Genomic DNA, 27,252 nt, shown 5'->3' with positions numbered 1-27,252 from the left:
GCAAGACAGGGAGCAAGTAATGGATTGCTCAAGGATAGGACCAACGAGCGTCCCAGCACCTGGCTGAGTTGGCAGGGCAAAAGTTTTCAAGCAAGGGACTGGAAATAATTAATCTAACCAGGACAGGGAGAAATACAGCCTGTTCCTGCAGGCAGGGCTAAGACACTGCCAAGGGAAGGCAGAGATGAGGGAACAGTGCCTGTGGAGTCTGTACCTCTTCAGGACAGAAGGAGGAAGAGAGATGAAAAAAGAAAAGGAAACCTATTGGTGGCAAATCACTCCTTGCTGGAAGGAAAGGCTGTGGTGTGTAGGAGTCAGAGAAGCAACTGGCCAGTACAGCCTTTGGGAGGGGTTGAAGACACCTGCCTACCAGCTCTCCTTCAGTGACTGTGAGCAGAGAGGGCTCTGCTGGCCCTTGCTTGGGATGAGGAGCTTCTTCGGCAGAGAACAGCAGTGGTGCAGTCCTACAAATAAGAAATGAAGAGAATTAGTCAGCAGTCTGGTACTGGTTTTACCTTGCCATAAAGGATGTTTTTTGGTGCACACACTGCACCTGTTTTATATTGGCTTCCTTCAGACAGTGAAATGGAGGTGTTGGGTGCAGCTGAAGCCCCCCAAGCCAGTTTCCCCATGGGGCCCCAGAAAAGGGTGTTGCAGCAATACTGCACTGGGGCAGCTGGGAGGCCCGTGTGGATCCTGGGCTGGGACTGGGGTCTCCTGAGTGGGAGTGGGGGAACACACAGAGCACAGCTGCTCATGAACGCTGACTCCTGCATATCGCAGAATCATTTAGTTTGGAAAAGAATCCTGATATCATCGAGTCCAACTTGTGACCAATCACCACCTTGTCACTAGAACAGAGCACTGAGTGCCACATTAATTCTTTCCTTAAACACCTGCAGGGACAATGACTCCACCACCTCCCTGGGCAGCTCATTCCAATGTCTAATCACCTTTTCCGTGAAGAAATTTTTCCTGATGTCCAACCTAAACCTCCCCTGTTGCAGCTTAAGACGATGTCCTCTTGTGCTATTGCTGGTTTCCTGTGAGCAGAGCCCGGCCCCCACCTGGCTGCAGCCTCCTTTCGGGGAGCTATAGAGAGCAACAAGGTCACTCCTGAGCCTCTTCTCCAGGTTAAGCCTCCTGTTACGTCTCAGTCCTGAGGATGCCAGTGTGTCACTGCTGCCTCTCTATGTGTGTGTGTGTGCACATGTGTGCGCGTGTGTGCCCACGTCTGTGCCCGCGTAGACAGGGGATGTGGATGTGTGCCCATACGTGGATGTGTGCCCATACGTGGATGTGTGCCCACATGTGGATGTGTGCCCACATGTGGATGTGAGCGTTGGCACATCTGTGCCAGGGCGGGTGCCCCTGTCTGCGCCCTCGGGGCTGGATGTGTGCCCGCGGGGGTGCGCACATGTGTGCACACGCACATACGTGTGTTTACTCGCCCACCCGTGTGCGCAGGACCCCGCGGGGGGCGCGCCCCGGGCCGTGCCTGGCGAGGGGCGGCCCCGTCCCCGCTCCCGCAGCCGCGGCGCCGCCCCCGCTCCCGCCCGGCCCCGCTCCATCCCTCCGCCCTCCTCCTTCCCGCAGCCGCACCGAGCCACAGACCGCGGCGGGGCCGGGCAGGGCCGCACCATGACCGAGACCACCAAGACCCACGTTATCCTGCTGGCCTGCGGCAGCTTCAACCCCATCACCAAGGGCCACATCCAGATGTTCGGTCAGTGCCCGCGGCGGCGGGGCGGGGGAGGCGAGGGGCTGCACCCCGCGGTGGGGATGGGGGGGCTGGAGGGGGGTCGGGGTGTGCTCGGGGTGTGCTCGGGGTGTGCTCGGGGTGTGCTCAGGGTGCGGCCCCGCTCCGGGGGCCGCGGCGGGGCCGGGCGCTGTCCGCGGCCGGTGGTGCTGAACGCGCCGCGAGCGGGGACCGCCCGGGCCTCCCCGACCTGGCCCTCGTCCCTGGGGGCTGTCCCCTTCGGACAGCGGGGTTGTCCCCTCTGGACTCCCCTTCTCACGCTCACGCCCCGCAGTCCCCCGGCGTCGGTCCTGGCCCTGTTCGTCCGCTGCCGCTCAGCCCCGGGGTCTGCGAGCCTGCGGCCGCTGCAGCGCTTCCATCTCCTCTGGCCAGGGAGGAGAGAGAGCCAGGCAGCCACAGCCAGGCACAGAAGTCAACAAAAATACAGGCAGTTAATCAAGATACTAGAGTACCCGATGTTTGGATTGATACCAGGTCTGAGGAATGGGAAATGTTCCTGTGAGATGACGGATATTACCAAGCATCCATGCTATGATACAGATGATGGGGATGCTAAAATCACTGCTACAGCCTGCTCAGGCAAGACAAGAGGGAAGGAGGGAGGGAGAGAGAAAGGGAGGGAGGGCAATCTCCATCAAAGGCAGTCTGACATGCCATAAATACTGACGGTTTGGGTAAAGCTCGAAATGCCTGAAGATCCCTTATGAAAACAGCAACTCACTTGGGGTGGGGAGGAGTCCTGAGAGGATGAGGTGTCCACTGCAGATCACTGAAAAAAGGAGAATAGAAAGATCAGCTCCTCTAATATCCCTTCTTGGAGTGCAGAGGCAGGATCCATCCTTTATGTCTGATAGGAGATTTGAGGCTGGGGAGCAGATGCCGAAGGTCTTGTGATACTGCTGGAGAAGCATCCCTGGGGTTTCTAAAAGCTGTACAGAAGTTTTTAAGTGCAAAAATAATTTAAATCAGCTTGGGGTATTTCTACGTCAGACCTTGTTTTTGTAGACCATAACGAGTTGGGCAGCAGACTAGAAAATTATGGCTTTCTAGATGCAAATGATCACATTGCTATTCCATTTCATAAGTGCCAGAAAAATGTAGTCCTGGGCAACAACATACCTGAAATTTCAAAAAAATCCTATTGCTTAAGCTAAAAGAAATTGCTAACAAGGATCAAGAGGAACTATTTAAAAATAAAAATAATAATTACATGAAATTACAGGGACATGGTTGATAGAAGCAACCACTGATGAAACAGATTTCTATAATTCACATTTAGCCCTATTTTGATTAAGTAATACTGAAAATATAAACACAGCCCATATTCAGTGGACTAAAAACCAGTAAGAAGATATTTTAGAAAATAAAGATTGGTGAGATATTAGTGTGCAGCGGGTGTTCTTATAGACTCAAAATGAGATTTTTTTTTTTTTTTTTTTTGCTCAGTACTGTTGAATATGTTTATCAAAGATGTGAAAGAAAATATATAATCCCTGCCGCTAAAAAGCGCCAATGACCCCAAAGAGGTCAGAATAGCAATTCATGCTGGTAATGAGACAGTTGTGCTGCCTGACTCGGGGTGTTTGGTAAAAAGGGCTTGTTCAAACAGCGAAGTCAAATGCAAAGTCATATGTCCAGCGAGGAAGAACGCACATCCAATATAAACAACAGGCAAATGTCTTCTGCCAAACAGCAATGGTGTCGGGGACTGAGGAGGGATTGTACACAGCCCACTGAATGCAAACTCTGTGTGGTGCTGGAAATAAAGCAGCAAATGCGATCCTTGCAGATACAAGGAGGGGAATATCAAGCAGAAGAAGAAAGGTTGTATTATTTTCATGTACAGCATTAGCAAAGCCCTTCTCAGAGGACCAGTGACAAGAATTATGTTAGCTCCAGAAGCCGGGCTTTGTGGTAAGAGACTAGAGATGCTCAGTCTGGATCCATTCTTTAAGATGTTAAGGGGCAACTTGATCTGCTTGGTGGAGGGATATGTGATATCTGGTGGAAGGGGCTCCCTTATTCAGCAGAATTAGGACTGGTGACATGCCAGGAGCAGCTTTGGATCCTGCACAACTTCAAGCTACAGATATGGTGTGTGAGTGAAGGTAATGATGTAGTAGGAGAAAGTACCTGGGTACCTGATGGATTCTCCATCACCTGAAGGCTGTAAACGAACACTCAGACATCTTTCAGGAAGACATGTTTTAGCTCAGAGGATAGCTTGATGTGGAAATTTTCTATGCATGTATCCTGTAGAAATCCTGGAATATAAGTCTTGAGATACGTGATAGGGACAAGTGAGACTTCCACAGGGAAAAGACAGAATTTACCTGATCCCTGATCATTTTTATTTGAGGAACGCTTCCCCCCAAATCTAAAATAATAATTACGTGAAGCCATGGGAATCTCAATCAAAATCTGTGTTATTCTGCTCTGTGCTGTACAGTTCAACCAAAACAGTGCTCCATCCTGTAAGTATTGCATTTTAAACAGCTGAATTTGTGCAAAAATATGGTCTTTATCATTCAGACAAATACTTGGGCTTTGAGAGCCTGATAGGAGAACTTTTTGCTTAACGTAGAGAGAGAAAATTTATCTCTTTAACACATGGCACTAATTAAGCCAGAAGGAAGTACAGTATTTGCATGGGTATGTCACTGCAGACACACCATTATATGACAACCATCATTTTTCTCAGTACGGATTTTACCATTTTTTATTCAGGCCAAAAGCCAACCTTTTCCCATAGGATTTTTGCCTGAATAGGAGATGGGCTAATTATGTGGAATTCTCTTCTAGTGGGGGAAGTTCCTACTGGGCTATTCTTTCCACCAGTCATGTGAATTTAAGACTCATCATTAGCCTTGGGTTTCCAGAAAGCTGGGATTCTTCTTACAACCCCAAATCTGCAAGTACAACGCACCACTGACCCTTGTGTGTGGAACTGAACTTCCCACAACAGGGTTCCCTCCATCTTCTGCCAGTAACAACTCTGGATCACTGGGGGCCCCCAGATGAAGTTGATCCACATCTGTGTGTATAAAATGTATATCATACATATAAATTAATACTTAACATAAGATATATAACACATAACAAAAAAGTAGGTGAGATACGGTGCTGTACAGCCATCCTTACCAAGGGGTTGACACAAACATCCACACAGTCCTGAAAACTCTCAGAGTTATTTGTGGTATCTGCTGTGCTTTGAGATATACGTATGTTCTGAGTCACAAATTTGAGTTGTATTTCCTAGCTTTAGGTGGCTATGAGAAAAAGTTTGGGACGCCACTGTGGCAGGGACATAAGGCAGGAGGAGAGAGAGGGTAGAGGTTCTTTCTAAAGCTTGACATGAACACTGACGGCCTTTCACCTGAAATGAAACTCCATTTATATCCTAAAGAGATACAGAGAAGAAATAGCAGAGCAGCCCATGCAAAAATTGGAGAAAAATAAGATTCAGAAGAAATCTCTGTGTTAAAGCCACATGAAAACCCCACCACTGCTGCTCACCTCGGCCAGCACACACCAAGCTCCAACCAATTCACCTTAATTTCCTGCTGACACTCAGAGGAACTCTGAGCATGGGTTGAAGCTCAGCCCTCCTCCCCTGCAGCCAGCTCAGGCGGGGATCCTTCTCTGAGACATCCCCACACTGGCTTTGGTATCTTGGTGCCGCATCGCTGGGGACACACAGAGTGGAATTTGCTACCTAAAGGACATCTCCCTCCATCTTGGCCTCCTCACAGTTTGCCTCCTGCTTCCTTCCCGTGCAAACAATGCCACCCAAAGGACAAAAGCCAAGGGACCAATGTCAAAAGCAAAACCTAATCTGTGCAGCCCTGCTAATGCGCTGAAGCCTGTGCCGGCACCCTGCCAGACAACGAGCCTGTGCTTGCTTTGACAATTAAATCATTTCCCCACCTTGGCCCAGCTCAGGGAGCCCCAATACAACTGTGTTCAAGAGCTTGAAAATCAAAGGGCAGCTCTGCAGAGCAAGGTAGAAAGCACGTTTTTTCAATCAAAAAAACCCCATGGTTCGGTTTGAAGGTGGCCTTGGGTAAAATACTGGGATTAAAGGCATCACCAGGCAAGGTCAGAGGCTCCAGGGTTTGTGTGTTCCACGACTGGAGAGGGAGCCAATAAACTGCTGGAGCTGGAAGGAAGACGCCGAGATGAGTTTCTTCGTAGTTCTGCAGGGGAAAAGGCTTGTACTGTCCCATGGATATGTGAGAATCAGAGGGTTGTTCTGATGACTTCTGCAGACTGAAATGAAGGATTTGGTGGGGAGAGATGCTATCAGGTCAATCAAGATGCAGCGTCTCAATATTTTTTTAAATTCATTTTTCTTAAATCATAGAAGAAAAGGCTTCTCTGTAATTGCCTACATTCTCCCTTTTAGCACATTAAACATTTTTTTCTTGCCTTTTTAGAGTTCTGAAATTCCTCACAATCCATCATTTTATGTGCAAACTTCTGGCTTCAATCAAACAGCCTCGCTCATCAAACAGGGTTTTATTTCTGCCCAGTTGTAAGAGCAGCCTGACACAGCTTCATCTCCAGGGTTTGGATCACCTCTCCATCCCCTTTTCCACCTTTTCTCATCAACCTTTGAGTAGCAGAACTTCACTGGGGACATCCCTGCCTGTGCAGGGGAAGGTTTTAGCTGTCCTCCCCCCCTCCAGGTGCCCATGAGGTCCAGCCATATGGACTCTGGGATCCATGGGGATGCTCAGAGCTGCACTCAGAGGCAGCAGGTTGGGTAACACCCCCCAAAAAATGGTTGGGATATTACTGTTTGACTCTGTCAGAGGATTTTTTTTACTGCTATTTTTTGGGCACTATCAAACATTCAATAGCAAATAGGCAATTTAATTATATCTGTATCATCTACCTGTATCCTGACTCTCGTCTCCTCTGTGTTGGTTCATGGGGTGATGGGTTGCTCCAGGTATGTTCCTGTAGGAGGAAGGGGTTTGTGAGATGTTGTTCAGACGTTACCTTCTTGTAGGGAGTCTTGGTACCTCAGCTGTTTTTAAACATGTTTGGCCATAGAGTTTCCCACCTACTTCATTTCAAACAGTGCCAGGACCTGGACTCACACAGAAGAACATTGCTCGTAGATAAGCTGAATCTTGAAAGTCAGCAAATCACCACTATTCTTCTCTTTTTGTCTACTTAGAATTAAATTTTCCCTAGATCCTATGTGCATCTGTTGTTGAGGAGAGTTTATATCCCAACCAACAGCTGGGTAAAAACCATTTCTGACGGAAAACAATGAAAGACTGCGATCAGAAGTAAAACTCTCCACTTGGCTTCTTAAGAAAATTTGAGCAATTAAAAACCCCAGCAGGCTGCTCCTTGATTATCCACTGCAGTCCTTGTATAGGAGCAGCACTGAGAGCTGCTGCATCTCACAAAGGCTGGTTTGAGATGAAGGGATAGAGTTCCATAAGTAAAGAGGGATGAAGAGGCAGGAGCTGAGGCTTTTGTTTAAGATGTGTTGTTTAACATCCCGAATTTCAAAAATCACTTTTTCTTATTTGATTGAGATGACTGAACTGCAGAGCAGTTTAATGAGAGCGTCACTGCCTGGGATAGAGCTGGGAGAAATGCCTGAGCAGAATGACAGCTCACCCTTTCCCCTTTTGCTCCAATGGGAATACATCTACAAATGTCCAGAAGCAAAATTCCCTGTCTACATGCAACAAAAGCTCATCAGGAGCTCGAGAGAGGTTTTGCTCTGCTGTCTGCAACATGAGTAAGAAGTCTGGGCCCCTGCGAGGCTGCCTCCTGGTTCCATTTCATCTCCGGGCTGGAATCAGAATGCGTAATTAGCGGGATCGATCGATGGAGCGGGAGGGGTGAGGGGGTTCTGAGAGGACTGGATGGACAGCAAGAGCCTGACTGAGCCCTGGCTTGGCTCTGCATGGCAGTGTTGGGGCTCAGCAGCACCAGCAAGGACCTGACCGAGACAGAGCCAGGACAGATCTCACAACACTCAGGTTGATTTGTCGGCCCAGGGGAGCTGTAGCATCCGTGCTCACCTCTCTGCAACGCAGCCGAGGAGCTTCCACTGCCATCCAAGCAGCTGAAATCACAGAAAACAGCTGAAACATTTCATCAGTGCAAGGGGTCTGGGAGGGCAGATTGTGCCCATCCCCAGGTGCTCCTGGCTTGATGTGATGGCAGACAGTGAAAGCCCTCAGCCCAGCCTTATGCCGTGGTGGGTGAGTCGCTGACATGACTCCACACCCAGCGCTTGCCCAAAACATGCTGAAACTGCAGATTCTTGGGTGCTGTGCTGGGAGAACAGAGCAGCACAGGCAGGACTGCAGCACCCATGGCTCTTTTGTGTGCCATTATAGATCAGTTAATGTCCCATTCCCGTCACTGTACCCCATACAGGCTCCTTTTTTCATGGCCTTTATCACCAACTTCCTGCATCTCAAGCGTTTCCTCTCCTCTTTATGACCCAAAGTGAGGAGGAGTTTTCCCAAGCACAAGATTAAACTCCATCAATAACTACTCAGGGATTCTTTTAAAACATTTATAAGCTCTTAAATATTTAGCAGTATTTATTACGGTCTGTGAGACATCACATTGTTTCTATGACAATGCCACCTCCCAAAATGTGCCACATACCATCTTTTACTTCCATCAACTATAAACAAACTTGGCAGTGAGAAATCCAGTGCTACAACCTCATTCAAGAGAGAAACAGGGGCTCTGCTTCTATTTAAGAGCCATTTGCACTCACTACAATTCTCTCACATCCCTTACCATCTTCTCTGATGTTTTTTAATAGCAGCCCGTCCGATGCCGTATTGATTAGCTGCATGCTAAACCCCATCAGCGGCAGCCCACATTTCCAGTGTGACCTTGGGCAGCTCACTAAACCTCTCCTGACTGGTGCACCGAGGTGGAGTCACATCCCTCCTTTCCCTGCCAGGCTGCTGTGCGTCGGGTACCACTGTAGTGGGGGTCGGGGTAGGAGTGGGTCGTGAGCAGGCTGATCTTTGTGCATCTGAGCAGCAGCTGGCCCAAAATAGGCATCCTCAACCCTGCACCCTCCAGGCTTGGAAAATCCCTTCTGGCAGCAAGGCTGGGGGGCTGCAAGGGATCCCCTGAGTCAAGGAAGAAGGCACAGAGAGGCATCAGAGCTGGGGTCAAGACCACATCCCACCATTTGCGGTCGAAGGCCAAGCAGAAATAGTTCAGCTGTGTTGAGTGTGCAGCACAGGTAACCCCAAACTTTACCCTAACCTTAACCCTAACCTCAATCTCCACCTGAGACCAGGGAACCCAAAACAGCCACAGAAAGACTCAACAACCTCTAAGACAGAAAAATCAGCCCAAGATAGAGACAGGGTCTGGTCACCTCTGGATTTTGAGGTGAGCATGCCCTCTGTGGCATTTATGACCCCTCAGTCTAAGCAGTCCCATGGTGCCGCCAGTGTCCAGCTAAGCAGGACTCAATTTTCAGAGTGCCCTTCATAGAGAAAGCCAGACAAAGCCCTGTAAACAAACCAGAGACAGGACATAGGTCTTATCCCCTCAAAGCAGCATTGCTTACACGTGTTGATAGTGTGCAGTCACGTCCAGAGAAGACAACCCAGGTCAGGAGCTCATTTTTGCCTGTCCCTTTCCAGCATCAAGTGGTTTCCTTCAGTAAGCCTGAGCTGCTGGATGTAGCTTGGTCATACCAGCAGAAAACTGCTAAATTAATATTTGGGAACAGAGAAACCTAGAGTCTATAGAAATATGTATTTTTAAGAACCGCTGTAGGGCTTGCCCCAGGAGAAGATGATGAACTGAGATAAGTCTGTTTTGGATCTGGAATAGGAAGCAAAGGCAGAGAAGCTCCCCATGGGATGGGTGGAGAGTCCTTCTCTGAGCCAGGCAAGGAAGGATTTGCTCAGCCTCTGCTCCACAAAGGTTTCTATTTTCATCGATAACCCAACAGCCCCTAATTGAGCTGAAGCCTTCCCTGAGGAGATGACATTTCACTAGGGTTTATTGGCAAGGGGAAGCAGAAAATCCAGTTTTCCCAGCACAAGCTGAATTGGGGTGCTGAAAGGTGTAGCTTTGCTTCTGGAACTTGTGCTTTGTGCAAAGATATTGTTGATGCTTCTCTTGGGGTAAGTGAGGTCTTAGGAATAGATCTACAAAGAGAGAGGGTTTCACTAGTACAAAACGGGAATGTGACATCCCCCTGGTGTCACTAAAAGGCTGAAGTCCTACCGTGGCTGCCTCTGCCACCCCACACTGTCACCACCATCCCCCTGGCCTTTCTGCATCTCTGTACGTGGGACATTTTCTGCCTGCCTGGTTCAGCCAACACTGATCCCAGGCAAGGTCAGCATCTCCGAATGCTTTGCTGGCAAAGACAAAACAAGGGTCAGGCCCACACACAGGGACCAGCCCTCGTGGAGGCAGCCCAAGACCAGCAAAGAGCTGCAGCGCAAATGCCACCCATCTGTGCTCCACGGGGAACTGAGAGCCATCAATCCCCTGCTCCTGGTGGGGTTGTGATCCCGCTGTGCATCAGCCTGAAGGAGCAGCACGACACACGCCAGGGTTACAAAGCACTGCCTTTGATGTGCTACAACAGCTCGGAAATCAAAACAAACGGAGCGCTTCCACAGGGAAATTAGGGCACTGGAAAACAAGCATGGAAATCCGTTGGGGTTTTTTTTCCCTTTTTTTTTTTTTTTAAAGGCACTGAGTGATACCAATTTCCCTGGCTGAGATGTGGACCAGGACCTCTCCAGGGATGTACACTGAGGTGTCTGTCCTATTTTGGATGTTCCACCCACATTCTGATGAAAGCGAAATACAAAACCATGGCAGGATGATGAAAATATTGCCTTTTGCTGCTACTCTTGTCCTGTGTGACTCTCCATGGGCCCAGGGTTACAAAAATTAGTTCAAATGGAGCACTCAGGACTATCTGGAATATCCTCCCCTTTGCTTGCCAAACAGTTTATTTTTGCTCCTGATATTTAGACTGTTATTGAAGCTGAGACACAACCACAGAATACCAGCTCTAGGCCAGATTCGTGCCACAAATTGATGTTGCTTTACTGTGGGTGGCATGTTATGTCTCTTTACACCAGCTGGAAGCTGTTAGCCTCAAAAACCCCATAGGAGAGACAGGCTTCAACCAAAATCCCTCTGACCGCTTTCTCCCAGCCCAGCCTCAAGTGATGTTCATTCCCCTGGTTTGTACTTAAATAAACCCTGGTGCTCAGAGTGGCGTTTTACACCAAGCACTGGCAAATCCACATTTTAGTACATTTCTCTCTAAAAAACAAGGAAAATACTACACTGGAAGAGGGAAGCTCACTCCACCCTGCACCACACTACAGCATGCCCAGCCCTTGCTGACTTGGCAGCTAGTGCACCAGACAGGGAAAGGTACACGACCTTTCACTCTTCAATACCATCCATACACTCGTCTTACCTAGAGATGATTAATCCTTCTCTGAGGGTTTCTAAGCAAGGTGCTTTGGTGCTGCCCTGCAGCAGAGAGCTCAAAAAAACTCCTTCTTCAGGTAAAGTTGCCTTCATCATCCATTTTTAGAATCACAGAATAGTTTGGAAGAGACTTTAAAGAGCATTGTGTTACAACCCCACTGCTGTGGGCAGGGACGCCTCCCCCTAGACCAGCTTGGTTCCAAGCCCCATACAGCCCAACCTTTTACCTACCAAGAGTTGCTTTTACCTTATTAGATGCTTCCCCTCACCTTGTTAGCTCCAAAACCTCTAAGACGCCCAGCTCTGTGCGTTAAATACCATGTGGAGGTATTTAACAAGGGCACCTTGTCAGGACTGAGCTGCCTATCCTTCAGGTGAGATCCAGCAAGGTGCTGAGGATATTCCTGCTCTCCCCGTGATGCCAGGATGGAGATCTCTGAGCAGTGTTATGTTGCTTCTCTGTAGAAGTGGTGTGAGTGACAGCACTGGGCTGATCACCTACCTGCCTGACAGAAAAGGAGGTCCAGTCCCTACCTGGAGGAGCTGGTGGCAACTTCATCTCAACACGCCTGTACTTCTCCTCATGTTGCTCACCTGATGGATAATACCTCCTCTAACCTGTTCCACTGCAGCGGGGTTGGATGCTCCAGGAGGTTGTTTTGCCAGGCTCTTCCTCAGATGCTTCTTCTCAAGCTCTGGGACCTGCAGGATCTCTTACCAAGCTCCTGTGTAACTTCTCACACACACTGGCCATTGCAATACCCCAGTACTGAAAAAAAGAGAGGAAAAATAGGATGCCTCCAGTTTCAATTTCAATGAGATCAAATAGGCTGTTCCTCTATGACTTCATTTAAGAAACCCAGATGACCTGGGACCAGCCAGGTCCCCTGCCCAGGCCCCGTCTAGTTGGGTCTCCAGCAAATGCTCTGCTATTTCTGGGTCAGCTCACTGCGACTCAAGTCTCCTACTTTTATTATTTTTAGTTTGTTTAAACATCTAATTTTACTCTTCTGCTGTGAAGCCATGAGTGGTCAACAGATGGTGATAGCATGACTCTCATTAGTCATAACTCAGGTGGCTCTGAGTTGGACACGGCTGGGGACCTGGGTGGGCTGGGAGATGGAAGGGTCAGATGCTGCAGCATCATTTCCTGAGGCCTTTCCCAGCCTCCACTTCCACCATGAGTCTTGAGGTATTTGGTATTTTGTGCTTATGAAAAGCCAATTAAACAAATGTGCACCAACAGCTGAAGACATTTAGCACGGAAATCCTTCCCAAATTTTTTATTTCTACAGGTCCTGGGTGCAGCTATGGATTAAAGGGTTGGGGGAAAGTGTGTAACAGAGCAATTAGCTTGGAGATAAAAATCATTAAGCATTAGGGGGCTTAATGGGATTTTTCCACCAACCAAAAGTCTTCTGGGAATCTGACTGAGATTGTCTAAGAGACACTGAGCTCAAGGCAGGACAAGCTATGTGGGTCAGTGGGACACTGGGATCTCCCCAGGCTTGCCTTGGAAGGGGTCAATCTCAAGGTGAAGAACCACTCTCCTGCTTCTGCCTATAGGAGAAACCTCCCTTGAAGAGCAGTCAGGGCTTGCTCTAGTAGAAATGTCCCTTTGGGAAGCTCAGGGAAGGGAGGTACCAATGGTCTTCCCAGCTCTAACCAAGGTGTGACTGTGGGTGATAGGTGTGTGAAGACCCTGACTGGGGAAGAGAACTGCCAGGCAGGAGAGCTGGGCTTTGAGAGGTGGACACTTCTGATGAATACATCCCTGATTCAGAGTATTTATATATACATGCATACATATATATATATATATATATATATATATACACACAGAGACATCATTCAATTAGTCTGAGAGTAACTGCTGGCTCTGTGCCCAAGCTGGGCTCTGGAAGCACCATTTAGGTCCTGCAAGTGCTGCTAGGTTGAGAATAAAACACAGTGTGCTGGCGTATCTGGGTCACTCTCCCCTGCAGGAGAGTGGGGAAGCGCCTGCCTTGCCCTCAGCACCTCATGGCCACATCCCACCTCCCCTCCAAGGATGTCAGAGGCCAAATTCCTTGAAACAAAAATGAGACACCTGGGCAATGGTTTTGCCTTCTCCATCACCTATGGCTGTGCACCTTCCCTTCCCCAGCTCTTGGGGAAGAGCAATTAAGGCTGTGCAAAACTTGCTTCCCTGCCACCCTTGTGTGTGTTTTTGGAGAGCTGGCACAGAATGTGAGTGAGCTGCAGCTTCAACCCTCATGGAGAAAGCGGCATAAATCAGAGCTGGCTTGTGGCTTTACTCTGTAAAAACAAACAAATAAAAAAAAAACAAAAAGGAATCTTGGGGGTGCAGATGACCCCGGTGTAAAGGCAAAGCAAATAAAATTTGAAATTACACCTTGAAAAATTGAACATGAAGAATATTTGATTTCATTAACGTCAATTTAGGTGATGGAGCAGCGCCAGAGGAGTTGAGATGTTGCAATTGAATATACTCAGTGAGAACCTCCAAAAGAAACATCTCCTAAATAAGGCCTGATTTCCTATTGGGGAAGCAGGATGCTATTTTTTCATTCAGTCTGGACAACATCACCATTTACCGTTTTTGTAGCCCTGGAGTGCATCCAGTGATTGGTGTTTCCCCACCGTCATCCCACAGGAAAGCAGCAGAGCCAAAAATATTTGAAGTGCCTTTGCAGGGCGGGCGAGCAAAGCTGGGCTGGGGCAGAGGGGAGGTGTCACCAGTGCTTGGGATGAGTCCAGGTGTCACCCCTGTCCCTTCCTTCCCCAACACAGCCAGGCTAAGGTCATCCACCAGCCGCCAGGCGTGGAGCCAGGGCGCTGAGAGCTTCCCATCACACAAGTGACGCTGCTGGTGGGCTAATGCATGCCTTGGCAGGGTCCATCACCGGGAGTTTATTTATGTCAACAAGGTTTAAAAGCCATCGAGGCTGCCTGGAGCATTACAATTTACACTGGAAAAGGAATGAGCTTTTCTCTTCCAAAGCCGACATCCTTGCATGGGTGTGGCAGGAGATAAAGTGCTCATAGAAAATGAAAATACAGGAGGGGGGTTTCTGGGGTCTGGCATGGTCTGTGGACATCATAAGCATTCAACAGGCAAGAAATGGGCTGGGAAAGGGCTAGGAAGCTGTGACAGAAGGCTGAGCTCAAGGACAGTGAATAGGCCAGAATACAAAGCTACTGCAGTGTCTTCAGTGCCTGCAGGGAGACCACAAACCTGATATCCTTTTTTTTTCATGGCTGGGCTTCACAAGCGAAGATTTGGGGAGGGCTCTATCCACGTTTGTTGCAAGCACGTTGGTGGCTAAAAAGGCCAATGCGAGATAGACAAGTCCGGTTGCAAAAGGCACAGCAGAAAGACTCCTTAGGTGGTATATTCTGCAAGACACGATTCTTTCTGCGTTGTCTTTTCTCCTCAAGAGTGATCCTGCATGTGTTGTCAAAAGAAGCAGCAGTGTTAAAGATAGTGTGTCTCCAGACCTCCTGATTGGAGGCCAGAGTAGACCAGTTATGTGCATATTTTGCATAAAAGACACAGCAAATTTTGTGAAAAGAAGTCTTTTCTGATAACATGGACCTGGGGGCTTGGAGAAAGCACTACAAAAGCAAAACAGCCACAGTGGTTCAAAGTGATAACCCACCAAGCCCAGAGTCCTGTTTCCAGAAACCCAGAAGAATGACCAGTGCTGTGCCTGGGTGTGAAGCTCCTCAGCTCAGACGTACACCATGCACAGCCCCCCTTCCAGGATGAGAGACCCAGGGACAGCAGGAGACTCACCCACTTTGCCCTTTCTGTGCCAGCAGTGACTTCCATCCCGTCTCCCTGCCCTTGCTACCCAACCCCTAGCTGGCTCCTCACATGGAGCCACAGCACTGATCACCCACCATTTCAAGATGCTGAGACCCAAACCCCCTTCTGCACATGCCAGGAGCACATGCTGTGCCAGGAGACACTGCGACCTCCTCCCAGGGTGGGGAATGAACCAACACCCCCGAGGTCTCTTACAAGAGCTAAAGCAATTTGGTCTTGCATTGTGCAGAGGGTAGGGCTCAAGGATCAATGAGGTAACATGTTTGGACAGGCTTGGCTACGGAGGCCTGTTGTCCTCTCCGCTTAGCCACTGAAGAGTACATCAGCCTACGAAGATTCAAACTGTAAAAGAAATAAAAATAAGCTTTAAGCACAACATCATGATTGCAGTGAGGACACACCTAGATGCTGCAAACTAACACTGCAATTTTAGAATCATAGAACCACAGAATCATTTGGGTTGGATTTAGATTGAGACTCACTCCTCACTCCCTTTAGATTGAGTCCAGCCATTCCCCCGGCGCTGCCAAGTCCACCACTAACCCACGTCCCCAAGCGCCACATCTGCACGGCTTTTAAATCCCTCCAGGGATGGGGACTCCACCACTGCCCTGGACAGCTGTGCCAGGGATTGACAAGACTTTCTGTGAAGAAATTTTTCCTAATATTCAATTTAAACCCACTTCCTCTCGTCCTGTCCCTTGTTCCCTGGGAGCAGAGCCCGACCCCCACCTGGCTCCACCGTCCCACCAGGGAGCTGTAGGGAGTGAGAAGTTCCCTCCTTTTCTCCAGACCGATCTCCCCCAGCTGCTACTCATCAGACTTGTGCTCAAGACCGTTCCCTGGCTCCGTTCCCTTCTCTGGACATGTTGCAGCACCTCAGTGTCTTACTTGTGCCACGCTGAAGCCACAGTGCCACCTGCTCCAAATCCTCTGCCACCATCCCAGCAGTGAGGGTAGCTGCTCCCGTCGCTGTGCCAGCCCCACTAGCGGCACAGCTCCTCTCCAAACAAGATTTGACATGTCATTTAAGAAAATGCAATCTTTTTAAAGGCTTTAGCTTTGAAGTGGATGCTGTGAAGGTCTGACTTAGCTGATAGCTACACAAACAGGCGAGACAGCACAGTCGCCTGATGGACACAGATCTGCAAGCAAAGGGACATGCTCTGCCCCAAAAACAAGTGAGAATGGACCAGTCTGGGATGTGAAAACGTGCTCTGCAAGTCTTAGGCAAGGCAGGACCAGAAAGCAGGTCTTCCCTTTCCTGCTCAGCCCTCCATTCCCTTCATAGCCCACATCTGCCCAAATACTTCCCTTGCAAGGATTTACTGGTCCATACATTTATATATTTTCCATAACCTATTTAAATTCTGTTTGTTGTTTCTGTGGTAGACAACAAACTCTTAAAAATGCAGATCCCAAGTTTTAGTTGTATATGTTTTTGGGGAACAGCCACCAAAAACTCAAGGCAAATTAATACCATCAGCCAACCCTGAGAACATGAAGCACAGCTTACACAGAAGTTGTTCAGCTTGTCTTAAGAGAGAACTTTATAAAGATGCCATATGTGAAGATTAACAGATCAGTGTTTTTAATTGTCTTTTGGAAGTAAAATCAAGTCAGAGTGAAGCAAGGAGAAATCAAAGGATATGTTTGTGTTTATTTAAAACTCAATGGCATCTTTTTTGTTAGGGAATTTACTTTTTCTTTTAATTTGCATTTTAAATTGTATTGTGATAGAAAGGTAAATGCTGATCCATCAATCTTGGGTCCTCCCTGCCCCTGAAAAAAACCTCACCCGAGAATGTTGTGTTTTTCTGCATGTACTCCCCCAGGATTTTGAGGGCGGGGAGGGATAATTTCAGTACATCTAATTCAGGCAATCGAATTTTACTCCCTGCACCCATCAAATGATTTAAGCCTCCTTTCCCTCCCTGGAGGCTGGTGCACCCAGGGCACAAGAGCTGGGAAGGCAGCCAGGGTGAGGATTTCAGGTGAGTCTGAGGAAGAGGTTTTATTGAGGCTGGTAAATCATCCACAGGCTGTCACAGAGGCCTGGGGCTGCTCAGTGCCCTCGAGGGGGGAAAAAGGTCCATGGCAATTATATTTCCTAAATTGACTTCTAGCTGACACAATAGCTGAACAATATTCCTTAGTAGAAATGTCAAAATTCAGAAAAAAATAATCATTTTGCCCAAGTGACATAGAATCCTGGAAAGGTTTGGGTTGAAAGGGATCTTAAAGCCCATCTCCTTCCACCTCCTGCCATGGGCAGGGACACCTCCCACTAGCCCAGGTTGCTCCAAGGCCCGTCCAACCTGGCCTTGGACACTTGCAGGGATGGGGCAGCCACAGCTTCTCTGGGCAACCTGTGCCAGGGCCTCCCCACCCTCTGAGTAAAAAACTTCTTCCACGTATCTAATCTAAACTGACTCTCTTTAGATTTAAAACCATCTCTCCTTGCTCTATTGCTACAGGTCCTAATAAAAAGTTTGTCCCCAAGACAACCCAACCTTCCAGCCCTGCTCAGCCCCCCTCACTTCCCTCCATGTATGAGTGCTCCTCACCCATCCCAAGCTATGCAAGAGAGCTCTAAAATAATTTCAGAGTTGAATTTTTGCCCTGAAGCAGAGCAGAAGGGAGGGCATGGGAGCTGAAGAGAGGCACCACTGGGGCTGGGTGCAGGTGGAGAGAGGGAGGAAGGCTCCCTGAAACTGCCTCCCCACTGCTGCTGCACCTTCAGGCAGGACTTCTCCACATCCCCTGGGAAAGTGCCAGCTTCTGAGCAGGGTGGCTGAAGGATATGATGCACAGTGACATCTTGAGATGGCTGACAGATCCCAAAATCACCTCCGTTTCAGAAATGTTCTTTTTTTTTGCAAATGCAAAATAATTTACAGATCCTCTGCTTGGGAAAAAAAAAAAAAAGCTCTTTGTAATGACTTTTTAATGACTCATCAATCTTATCTCCCTTTTTGCTTTTACCTTTCCTATCTTCTTTTTTCTTGCTACTGTCTCAATAGCTGGGGTGGGCACGTAGGAGATCATGTGAATTTAGCAACCCTTCCCCAGTATTTTTGTCCTCAATTGTCACCATTTGGAAATACCAGCATGAGAATGGGCATCAGGGTGGAGGGACTCTGGCAAGTCTGTCAGACATGGGCAGCACATGGTGTTGGCACAGGTCAGGAGAGGTGTAAGAGCCATGAGGCTGCTGAGGGACCAACTGGGGCATGGCTGGTGGGTGCCATGGTGTTACAGCGCTCAGTGGGTCCAGCTAAACCCCTCTGCACCTTTTTCCTTGTCCTCCCCCCGCAGAGCGAGCCCGAGATTACCTGCACAAGACCGGGCGCTTCATCGTCATCGGTGGCATCGTCTCGCCCGTGCACGACTCCTATGGGAAGACGGTGGGTTGTCCTCATTTTCCCTCTCTGCCTCCTGTGTGCAATGGTATCTCTGAAACCAGGGATGAGCACTGGGCAGCACTGCCTGACCCATGGTCCCTTCCTGTTCATCTTCTACCTGGGGCAGCTCCTGACCATGGGAAAGTCTCGGAGAGGAGGCAAAGGATGAAACCACTCACTCTTTGGATAAAAGCCACAGCAAGGTCCTACAGCCAACCAAAGTACTAGACAGCAAAGAGAAACGTTCTCACCCAAAACAGTGGTGGCCATCTTGCTGGGTAGTTTTTTGGTTTTGTTTTAATTATTTCAAAGCAAAAATTTTTTTTTTTTTTTGCGGGGATGGAAACTATGAAAACGGTAGCCTTTAGAAGCACTTTCCAAATTAGGAGTGGAGAGTTTCCTCCTCTCCTGAAAGCTGGAGAAATTTAATCAAGAAACCACCACCCCAGCTCTGGCTCTGCTGCAGCACGGAGCTGGGAGTGGTGGTGCTGAGCAAATCTCACCTCCTGGTGCGTAGTCAGGGCTGACACCCAGCAGGAACTCCTCCCTTCCAGCAAACAGGAGCTTAAATAAATGTTTACGGGCAGGAATGAATCCTTCTGGCCTGTCTCACCTGAGTGAGCCTGATGTTCTGCCCCAGGAAAGTTTGCAAGCTCAGGCTGGCCGGGGTATGATGTAACCATTCCTCCTTCACCCTCTTTTGCAGGGTCTGGTCTCGAGCCGGCACCGCCTGACCATGTGCCAGCTGGCTGTCCAGTCCTCTGACTGGATCAGGTGAGTGGCAGAGCCCACCCTGCTGTGACATCAGCGGCCTGGCAGCCCCTGCCCCTTCCCAGCACCGCGGTGGCAAAGGCCTGTGTGCAAAGCGGAGATGCCACCAGCTGGTAGAGCTCCAGGACAGACTTTCTCCTCTCCAAGCCCAAGCTTGATTAAAAACCAAAGACCTTCCTCTCTCAGTCCAGCAGAGAACAGATGCAGATGGTTAGACCACCCTTCAAGGGAGCTCTGGGGATTCAGGAGGTCTTGCAAGCCCCCTGCTCAGCCTGTGGTGTCTGGGCAAGGCTCAAAGTTACTCAGCCCACCCCAGCTTTGTGCTGTGGCACCTTCCCTTTCCACACCTGCAGCACCAGCCCACAGACTCTCAACTTCCCAGCATCACCACATGGCATCTGGTGGCTGAGGTGGGACCAGAAACACCTTGAGCTGCCCTCAGAAACAGGGTTGTGACATGTGTAGTCACATCCAATCCCAATGAAAGCTGGTTAGTTGGGCACCAAGAGCTGAAAGGTACTCTGGCCCACGTTCAGGTCTCCAGAGCTGTTAGGAAGGGCTGGGTGGAAGGGCTGGAGGAAGGACGTGGTCCATGGCACACCTGTGGAGTGATGGTAGCTGCTTGTGGCACTGCTGGCCAGCCCGGTGGGGAGGAGGTGGCACGGCCAGGAGGTCCGGTGGCCATCGGCCAACACTGTTGCCTTGCTGTGTTCCCACAGGGTGGACCCCTGGGAGTGCTACCAGGACACCTGGCAGACCACCTGCAGTGTGCTGGAGCACCACCGTGACCTGATGAAGGTGAGGCAGTCCCTACACCAGGGGTGAACCCAGGGGTGAGGGCATGGGGAGGGTGCAGAAATGGGGTTGCTCTTTCCCCAGTGTGAGGACAACTAAAACATGTCTGAGACAGGATGAGAGAAGACTTGCAGGAACATCTGTGAGATCCTGACCTGGAAGAGGCACAAGCTTCCTTGTCACAGGCACTTTGAGCTCCTTGCTCTGATGTTGGAAGGAAATTGAGCCCTCCAGCTGGAGGCAGCAGCTATCCTGGACCCAGGAACACCAGGAGGGGAGCAGGGATGAAGGCAGAGAGAAGGCAGGGATGGGCACAAGCCAAGCATTATTGTTGCCTACTGGTTCCTCCCAGAGGGAAAGGAGAGGTGGATGGGCCTTCCCACTCACCAGCTGAGCCAAAACTGCTGTATGAACCTGATGGAAAAACTCAGTGGAAAAATTCAGCACCTGGGAAGTCTCTGGGAGCACAAACCCCAGGAGGAAAAGTCCCTCCAAAACCCAGGCAGGTCTTAGAGCCATGGGAAAAGATGGCTGCCCTCTGGTGACTGCAGGGAAGCAGGGCTGCTGGCACACTTGGATACAGCAAGAAAACCAAAGATGGGAAATGGATGAAAGAGCATCACAGAAAGTTACAGGCAGCCCAGACAGGAGACACAGCATCAACCAGCCCAGTAGAATGTGCAGTGCATCCAAGGACCATGATGCTGAAGCTGGGGAGTCACGCCATGCTTTCCTTCTCCTGCAGGGACTGGGAGGGAGAAGAGAACGTGTTTGTTCCTTGCCAGCCTCATGGCTCCACACAAAAAGTTAACACTACTTTAATCACAAGTCATTATCCACAGGGTCCTGCTGGCCTCAGGCTCATGGGACTGGGGATCCTAAAGTGAGCTTGGACATACCTGTCACTGAAGATGACCTTGAGCCAAGGGTGGGGAGGCTTGATATGGGGACAAAAATGTTTTGGGAGGTTGCTGGGGTGAAAACGCTCTTCCAGCTACACTTCTCCCTCATTGCAGAGAGTGACTGGATGCATCCTCTCCAATGTCAACACGCCCTCCATCACCCCTGTGATTGGCCAGCCCCAGAATGAGTCCTCGCAGAACATCTACCAGAACAACAACAACGTCTCCAACAAACCCACTGCAGGTAGGTGGCATCAGGGTAGGGAAGAGGGGGATGACTACTGACCCCTTACCTCCCAGCCAGGGCTGCCAAGCATTAGGAACAGTGCTCCATCACATTGTCTTTGGACAGATGGCTCATCTGGCTCTGTGCACCAAGCCCAGGGTGGGGTGGGGGTGCAATGGAGAAGTTACCATCCAGCACAGCAAGGGGAGCCAAGAACAGCATAAAATGGCTGTAAAATCTCACTGGGCTTCAGCTGGATGATGTCCAGGCAGGGAGGGCAGCTAAAGGAAAAGGTACCTGGTGCCCACAGGGTGCATGCAAGGGAAGAACTGGCAGGAGAGATGATGGAGCTGGATCCCCTATGAACCGGTGGGATATGGGACATGAAAATATTAGCTAGGGAGAAGAGGGAGAATTACTTAAGTCCCATAAAAATGGACATCTTGTGATTTTCTTAGTGCTTTTAGCTGTCCAGCTGGTCTCTTTAAGGCACAGGGTAGCACTCTGGGGAGTTAATACCAAGAAAGGAGGTGGTGGGGAGGTGCTGGGAGCAGTTTCTGCACAGGAGCATCTTGCAGGACCAGGGTGGCTGAAGAGCTTGTATGGGTTAATTGCATCACCTCTCTCCCATTAATTTTCCTTCACCTTTAGCAAAGATCCTGGGGAAGGTGGGAGAAAGCCTGAGCCGGATTTGCTGCGTTCGCCCACCCATGGAACGCTTCACATTTGTGGGTACGTAGAGGAAAGGTCCAGTGTCAGTCCAGCCCCCAGCCCTCCTCCCAGCCCCCTGTGCTAGGCCAGGCACCAGCACCTCTCTTTTTCTTCCCTTTCTCAGATGAAAATGCCAACCTGGGGACAGTGATGCGATATGAGGAGATCGGTGAGTGCACAGCCCCCCAGCTCCCCTGGGCCAGCGCCATGTGGCTTGGGAGCTACTGGACAAAAGATCCAGGGGCAAGTGAAGGATATAGAATCATCTCACCCTGGTGCCAGCTACTGGGGCTCAGGGGTGAAACAGGAGCAGTGCTTAACTGTGCTGAGCCTGGCCCTGTTGGCAGACAGCAGCTGAAATAATGGAGTGAGCAGTGGGGACACGGCCCCCAGTGCAGACACAGACCTACCATGGCATGATACCTTGACAGTCACTCTAAGTGCCCTCCCATGGTGGTGTCATCCCATCCTGGCAATGCCTGCAGCCCAGAGGGATTTCAGCTGCCCTTTCCTCTAAAGCCCTGTAAGGGTTTCAGGCCCACCAGGCTGCCCCAGGCATGGCCCCACCACACATCACCCAGAGCTCTGTGTGGAGAGAGTGCTGGTGGCTCTGACACCCATTTCATGGGCAAGCTCACACACAGCCTGGCACTACAGGCATCCCAGCACCTACACCACACAGAGCCCAGAGGCTTTGGCTACCTGGAAATGCCGAACAGGGAGGCACCCTCCCATGTAGCCATCTCTTCCCACTCCTCTGAGTGGGTTTATGGCTTTTCTCTGGTAGCTGTGCAAATAAATAAATCTTTAGGGGCCTGTCAGAGCAGAAAGCTCCTTCCCATGCCACAACTTTCTTGCTGAGCTGCGAAGCCAACCCTGAAGTTATGGGGCTGGTGCCTGCTCAGCCCCATGTGCTCACACCTGTGAGCTTCTCTCCTTTTCTTCAGAACTTCGCATCTTACTGCTCTGTGGCAGCGACCTGCTGGAGTCCTTCTGCATCCCTGGTCTCTGGAACGAGGCGGATGTGAGTCACCACTGCTGGGCATCCCTCCATGCTCCTCTTCCCCAGGCTCCCTTCCTCCTCCTCCTCTGCTTCCCACACCCCATGCTCTTGGGAGCCACTCAGGTCTCTTGGGATGACAGGAGCTGTGCCCACCGGCCCCACTGCCTCCTCCTTCCCAACCCTGACCCTCACCTCCCTTACACACTTCCACAGGGCTTCCACAGACTCAAGCCATGCTCCCACTCACTGCTCATGCAGAGGATGTAATCTGGGATGCAGGGTGAGCCCATCCCAAGGCTGTGCTTCCACTCCTTGTCCCTCAGAAGGAGGCAGAATCAAGTAGATGCCAATCCCAGCAGAATGAGGTGCGCAGGTAGGAAGTAAGATCTTTACAGAAGTTGCCCATACATTAGAAATTAAACACAATTAGAGCCAAATCAACAGCTTTTACTGTTGGTCCTTGCCTGAAAAAGCCACATTTTCATGGGAGAACACCAGCCCTGGAGAGAGGATGGGTTAATGACCCACATGCTGCTCCAGAGCAGTGCTGGCTATGGGGTCTCCCTCAGCTCTTCACTGAGATCAGGCAGTGAGCACAAACCTCCCTCCTTGAACCTCTCAATGATTTCTAAATTCGGTTACCACATCTTCAGTCCTAAGTTTTGTAAAGCAATTAGGTGGCAGGTATCTCCTCCAAAAGGCTTAAAAAGCTGAGATGAGGCAAGTCCTGAAGCCCAGCACAAAGGATGCAAAAATGTCCTCCTTAGGCAACCTCTTCTGCTGCCACCTCCTTCTACCACGAGTTCTCCTCCAAGTCTGAATTCATCACCCAGTAATGGGATTTAACCCCGTGCCTTTTATTTCATCCACTGCAGACCACTTGCCTTGATAATTCTGTATTTCTGCCAAAGGCTGCTGACATATCCCCAAACTCACTTTCCATCTCCATCCAGACCATGGCCCAGCTTTCACAGAGTAGGGGGGGTTGGCTGACAGTGGCAGGTTTTGTGTGGGGTGATTATAAAGCTCTCCACACTTTGGGTTGTTCCTAGATGGAGGTGATCGTCGGGGAGTTCGGGATCGTGGTGGTGCCCCGGGATGGAGCAGATCCCGACCGGATCATGAACCACTCCTCCATCCTCCGCAAGTACAAAGTGAGTGGATGCACACATGGCCAGGGAAGGCTGTGAGAGGACCCACAGCCTCTCTCTACCCAGGAGAGCACTTCTGCCACAGGGCACAAAATGTCTCGGGGTCAAATGCTCTCAGCGGTCGGGTGGGATGAGCCACCACGCAGCCACCCCCCGAGGCCAGCAGGGTGGGGAGGCTGGTGGGGCAGACACCCACTTTTAAGCCATCCCTTCACTCCTCTTTCCCTCCTTCCCCTGCAGAACAACATCCTGGTGGTGAAGGATGACTCAAACCACCCCATGTCGGTCGTCAGCTCCACCAAAAGCAGGTGGGTGATGCAGGGGGACTGGGGGAAGAGCAGGGTGCCCCCAGCCAGCCCCTCCATTGTCCTCACATGGACACCTGACCCATCCAAGTGGGCTCTGATCCCTTTCTCTCTCCCCATGCCCCCAGACTGGCCCTGCAGCACGGGGATGGACACGTTGTGGATTACCTCTGCCAGCCTGTCATCGACTACATCCTCAAGAGCCAGCTGTACATCAACGCCTCTGGCTAAGAGCCAGAGGCCTTGCAGCCTACCTGCAGCCTACCTGCAGCTCTCCATCACTCTTTTTTCTCTCTCTCAGTCCGTGTCTCCATCTCTCTCCCCATCCCATGGCCTCCTGCCCGTGTCTGCCTCTCACCCCCAGCACCAACACTCCATCGTGCAGCAATGTCCAGGGAACAGTTTGGTCTCTTTTTTGGGGTACTGCCCTGCCCTGCACACGTGGGGAGGGAGGAGGAACCGGTACGAGAGCGATGTACTTGGTGTGCTCAAGGGGAGGCTGCCCTGGCACCCCCTCCCAGCATGTCCCTGGGAAAAGGCCCCCTGGTCCGTCCTCCCAGCATGCTCAGAGCAGGGGCTGCCTCTTCTGCATCATCTTACAGAACTTAATCTCAATAAATCTAGGTGCATTTTTTTTATTCAATAGTTTTAGTGCGAGCCCTTTGAGCCTCTCGACGCGGTGACCAACCAAACCCTGGTCGGCACCGGCTCGGTGCCTCATGGCGCGTGAGCCTCCCAGACTGGCAGTAGGACAGCCCAGCTAACCAGTCCTCCTCCTGGTCCTGAAAAATCATGGAGAAGGGAGCAGAGGCCTTGGCAATCATCGCTGCCAAAGCATTGCAGGGAGAATGTCATGTCACCTTCCCTTGGCTGCAAGAACTCAAGCCACTCCCTGGGTGACTTGAGTTGGGGTGATGTTCTACTCCAACCCACAGCACCTAGAAAGGGATCTGCCACTTATGGAGCCGAGAAATGAGGTAGAAAGAAGCAGGTAGTGAGCCAAAACCTCTGGTGACAATTTTCCCCAAAGCTGGTTGGGTCCATTACCATCCTCTGGCCTTCAGATCACTATTTCTCTCTGTAAACTTCCCCCTTCTCCCGTCTCTCTTCCTCTTCTTGAAGAGTTCATTAAATGCATGATACTTTCCCCCTCCCAAACCAGCTGTGGCTACTTCGCATATCCCTTGGGACATGCCAGACTCCTGCTCTCCCACCTGTGACGTGCCTCCAGATACCGAGGATGGAGCCTGGTGGAGACATGCCAGGGCAGGTAACAGGGAGCAATTACTGAAGCCTTGTGGAGAGGAGGGTTGCTGGAGCAGGCTCGTGTCCTGCTGAGCATCCCTAGGGTGCAAGGACCCTGCACAGCTCCTGGGGAAGGTCACAGCCACAAGGAGGAAGGTTTACCCCTCACCTTCTGTTCTCCCTTTGCTCCATCTAACCTTATATTGCTTCAGGTGGAGCCGTACAGCTGCCTGTAGCTGAGAGTCCTCCATGGTGTTTCAAGGAAAGATGTGAAATTTCCTCTACTTCATCCCTTAAAAGTCCACAAAGTAGCTCTCATTGAAGCTTCAATTGGTGAGACTTTGCACTAAATTTGACCTGCCGGGTGCTGCTGGCATCCCTGGAACAGCAAACAGCTTTGGACAAAACAAGGCAGGCCATGGTCACAGGGTCCTTGCAGCAGGCAGCATTTTAGGAACAGCAGCTGACAACTTCTCAGGAGGACACAGCCCTTCCCAGAAGGGAAATCATGAGGGACAGAGGTGATGTGACTCACCCAAAGGCCCCAGAAGAGGTCTTTCCTTGCCAGGGATTTCCCTCTGCACGGTGAGGTTTGTTCAGGAACTGTTCTAAATTTGGCAGCTGAGTCCCTCAGCAGCAGCTCTGGTGTCTCCAGGTGGTTGCGTACGTATTCCATGGGATGAGGAGATTTGGAGATGCCAAAGCAGAGAGGGTGGCGAGTGTGTGGGGGACTCAGAGAACAGGAATGCCTCTTTTCTAGGGAGGTCTTCAGCTAGCTGGAGCTGGTCAGCGCCACCCCACTGAGCTCCCTCAGCTGACATGCTAGGCAGGTGCCCGTGGTGGGACACCTCATCCATGAGGTAACCACTAACCAGGTGCTGGACTCCACCCATTGTTGTCACACATTCAGGTTGTCAGTCTCCCCTCCCTCTCCACCCCAACACAGAAGGTATTCCACACAGCAGCCTTCCCTCCTTGCCAGACCTCACTGTGTTTCTCAGCTCCCAGCTGGAGGAGAAGCAGCAGTGGTGGCAACCAGCCTCCAAAACACACCCAGAAGGGCTGAACCTCCTGGGGGGGCAGCGCCTCTTGGAAGGGGCACGAAAGACAGGGGGTTCCCACTGAGGAAAAGACACGGGGAAGTAAAACAAAGGAGATGGAGAAGGAAGGAAGGTGTCATGCCCGAGAGCCACCTCTGATCCTCCCTCCCTCCCTTAGGTACGCGGGATGGGACGTGGGGACACCAGTGCTTCCCACCCCACCATGGTTAGGATGGCATGGCTTAGAGACGTAGTGTTGTGGTACAGATGATGAGTATATTCTGTCTGACTAGTCTTACCTGCGTCTTCGTGTATCAGCTCAGCAAAACTCACTGATGGGGGTGGGATGGGGGGTTTGTAACGGGTCCTTCAGCTCTGGGACCCATTTGGAAAAATGTATTTGGGTGGGTATGGGAAAAAAATAATCATCTGTGATGATCCATGTGACTGCCAGGGAGGTGAGGACTGGGGTTTGCAGGGTGCAGGGGAGGGGTGGGAAGAAGCTTGTGGGTCTTGGTCTTTGAACCTCCATTTTTAAACAGTGCAATTTGCTGAAAGAGAAATGAACTTCAAATGCCCTTTGGGGGAAAAAATAAATAAAGGGGGGAGGGAAAGGGGTTGAAGT

At 50.4% G+C, this 27,252-nt stretch overlaps 1 protein-coding gene across 1 annotated transcript; it reads left to right on the top strand.

The window, feature by feature from the left end:
- Nucleotides 1-1,558: 1,558 nt before the first annotated feature.
- On the top strand, nucleotides 1,559-27,022 carry NMNAT2 (nicotinamide nucleotide adenylyltransferase 2). The gene is made up of 11 exons (XM_027665307.1): nucleotides 1,559-1,726; nucleotides 18,393-18,481; nucleotides 19,185-19,252; nucleotides 19,969-20,047; nucleotides 21,061-21,190; nucleotides 21,824-21,904; nucleotides 22,008-22,052; nucleotides 22,831-22,907; nucleotides 23,939-24,040; nucleotides 24,278-24,345; nucleotides 24,471-27,022. The coding sequence occupies exons 1-11, from the start codon at nucleotides 1,642-1,644 to the stop codon at nucleotides 24,571-24,573; spliced, it is 927 nt and encodes a 308-aa protein (XP_027521108.1). The 5' UTR covers nucleotides 1,559-1,641; the 3' UTR covers nucleotides 24,574-27,022.
- The last annotated feature ends 230 nt before the right edge of the window (nucleotides 27,023-27,252 follow it).

The sequence above is a fragment of the Corapipo altera genome, unplaced genomic scaffold (assembly GCF_003945725.1).
Source record: "Corapipo altera isolate COAL_440 unplaced genomic scaffold, ASM394572v1 316, whole genome shotgun sequence".
In the NCBI taxonomy this organism is placed as follows: Eukaryota; Metazoa; Chordata; class Aves; order Passeriformes; family Pipridae; genus Corapipo; species Corapipo altera.
This window is presented reverse-complemented; position numbering and strand designations above follow the sequence as displayed.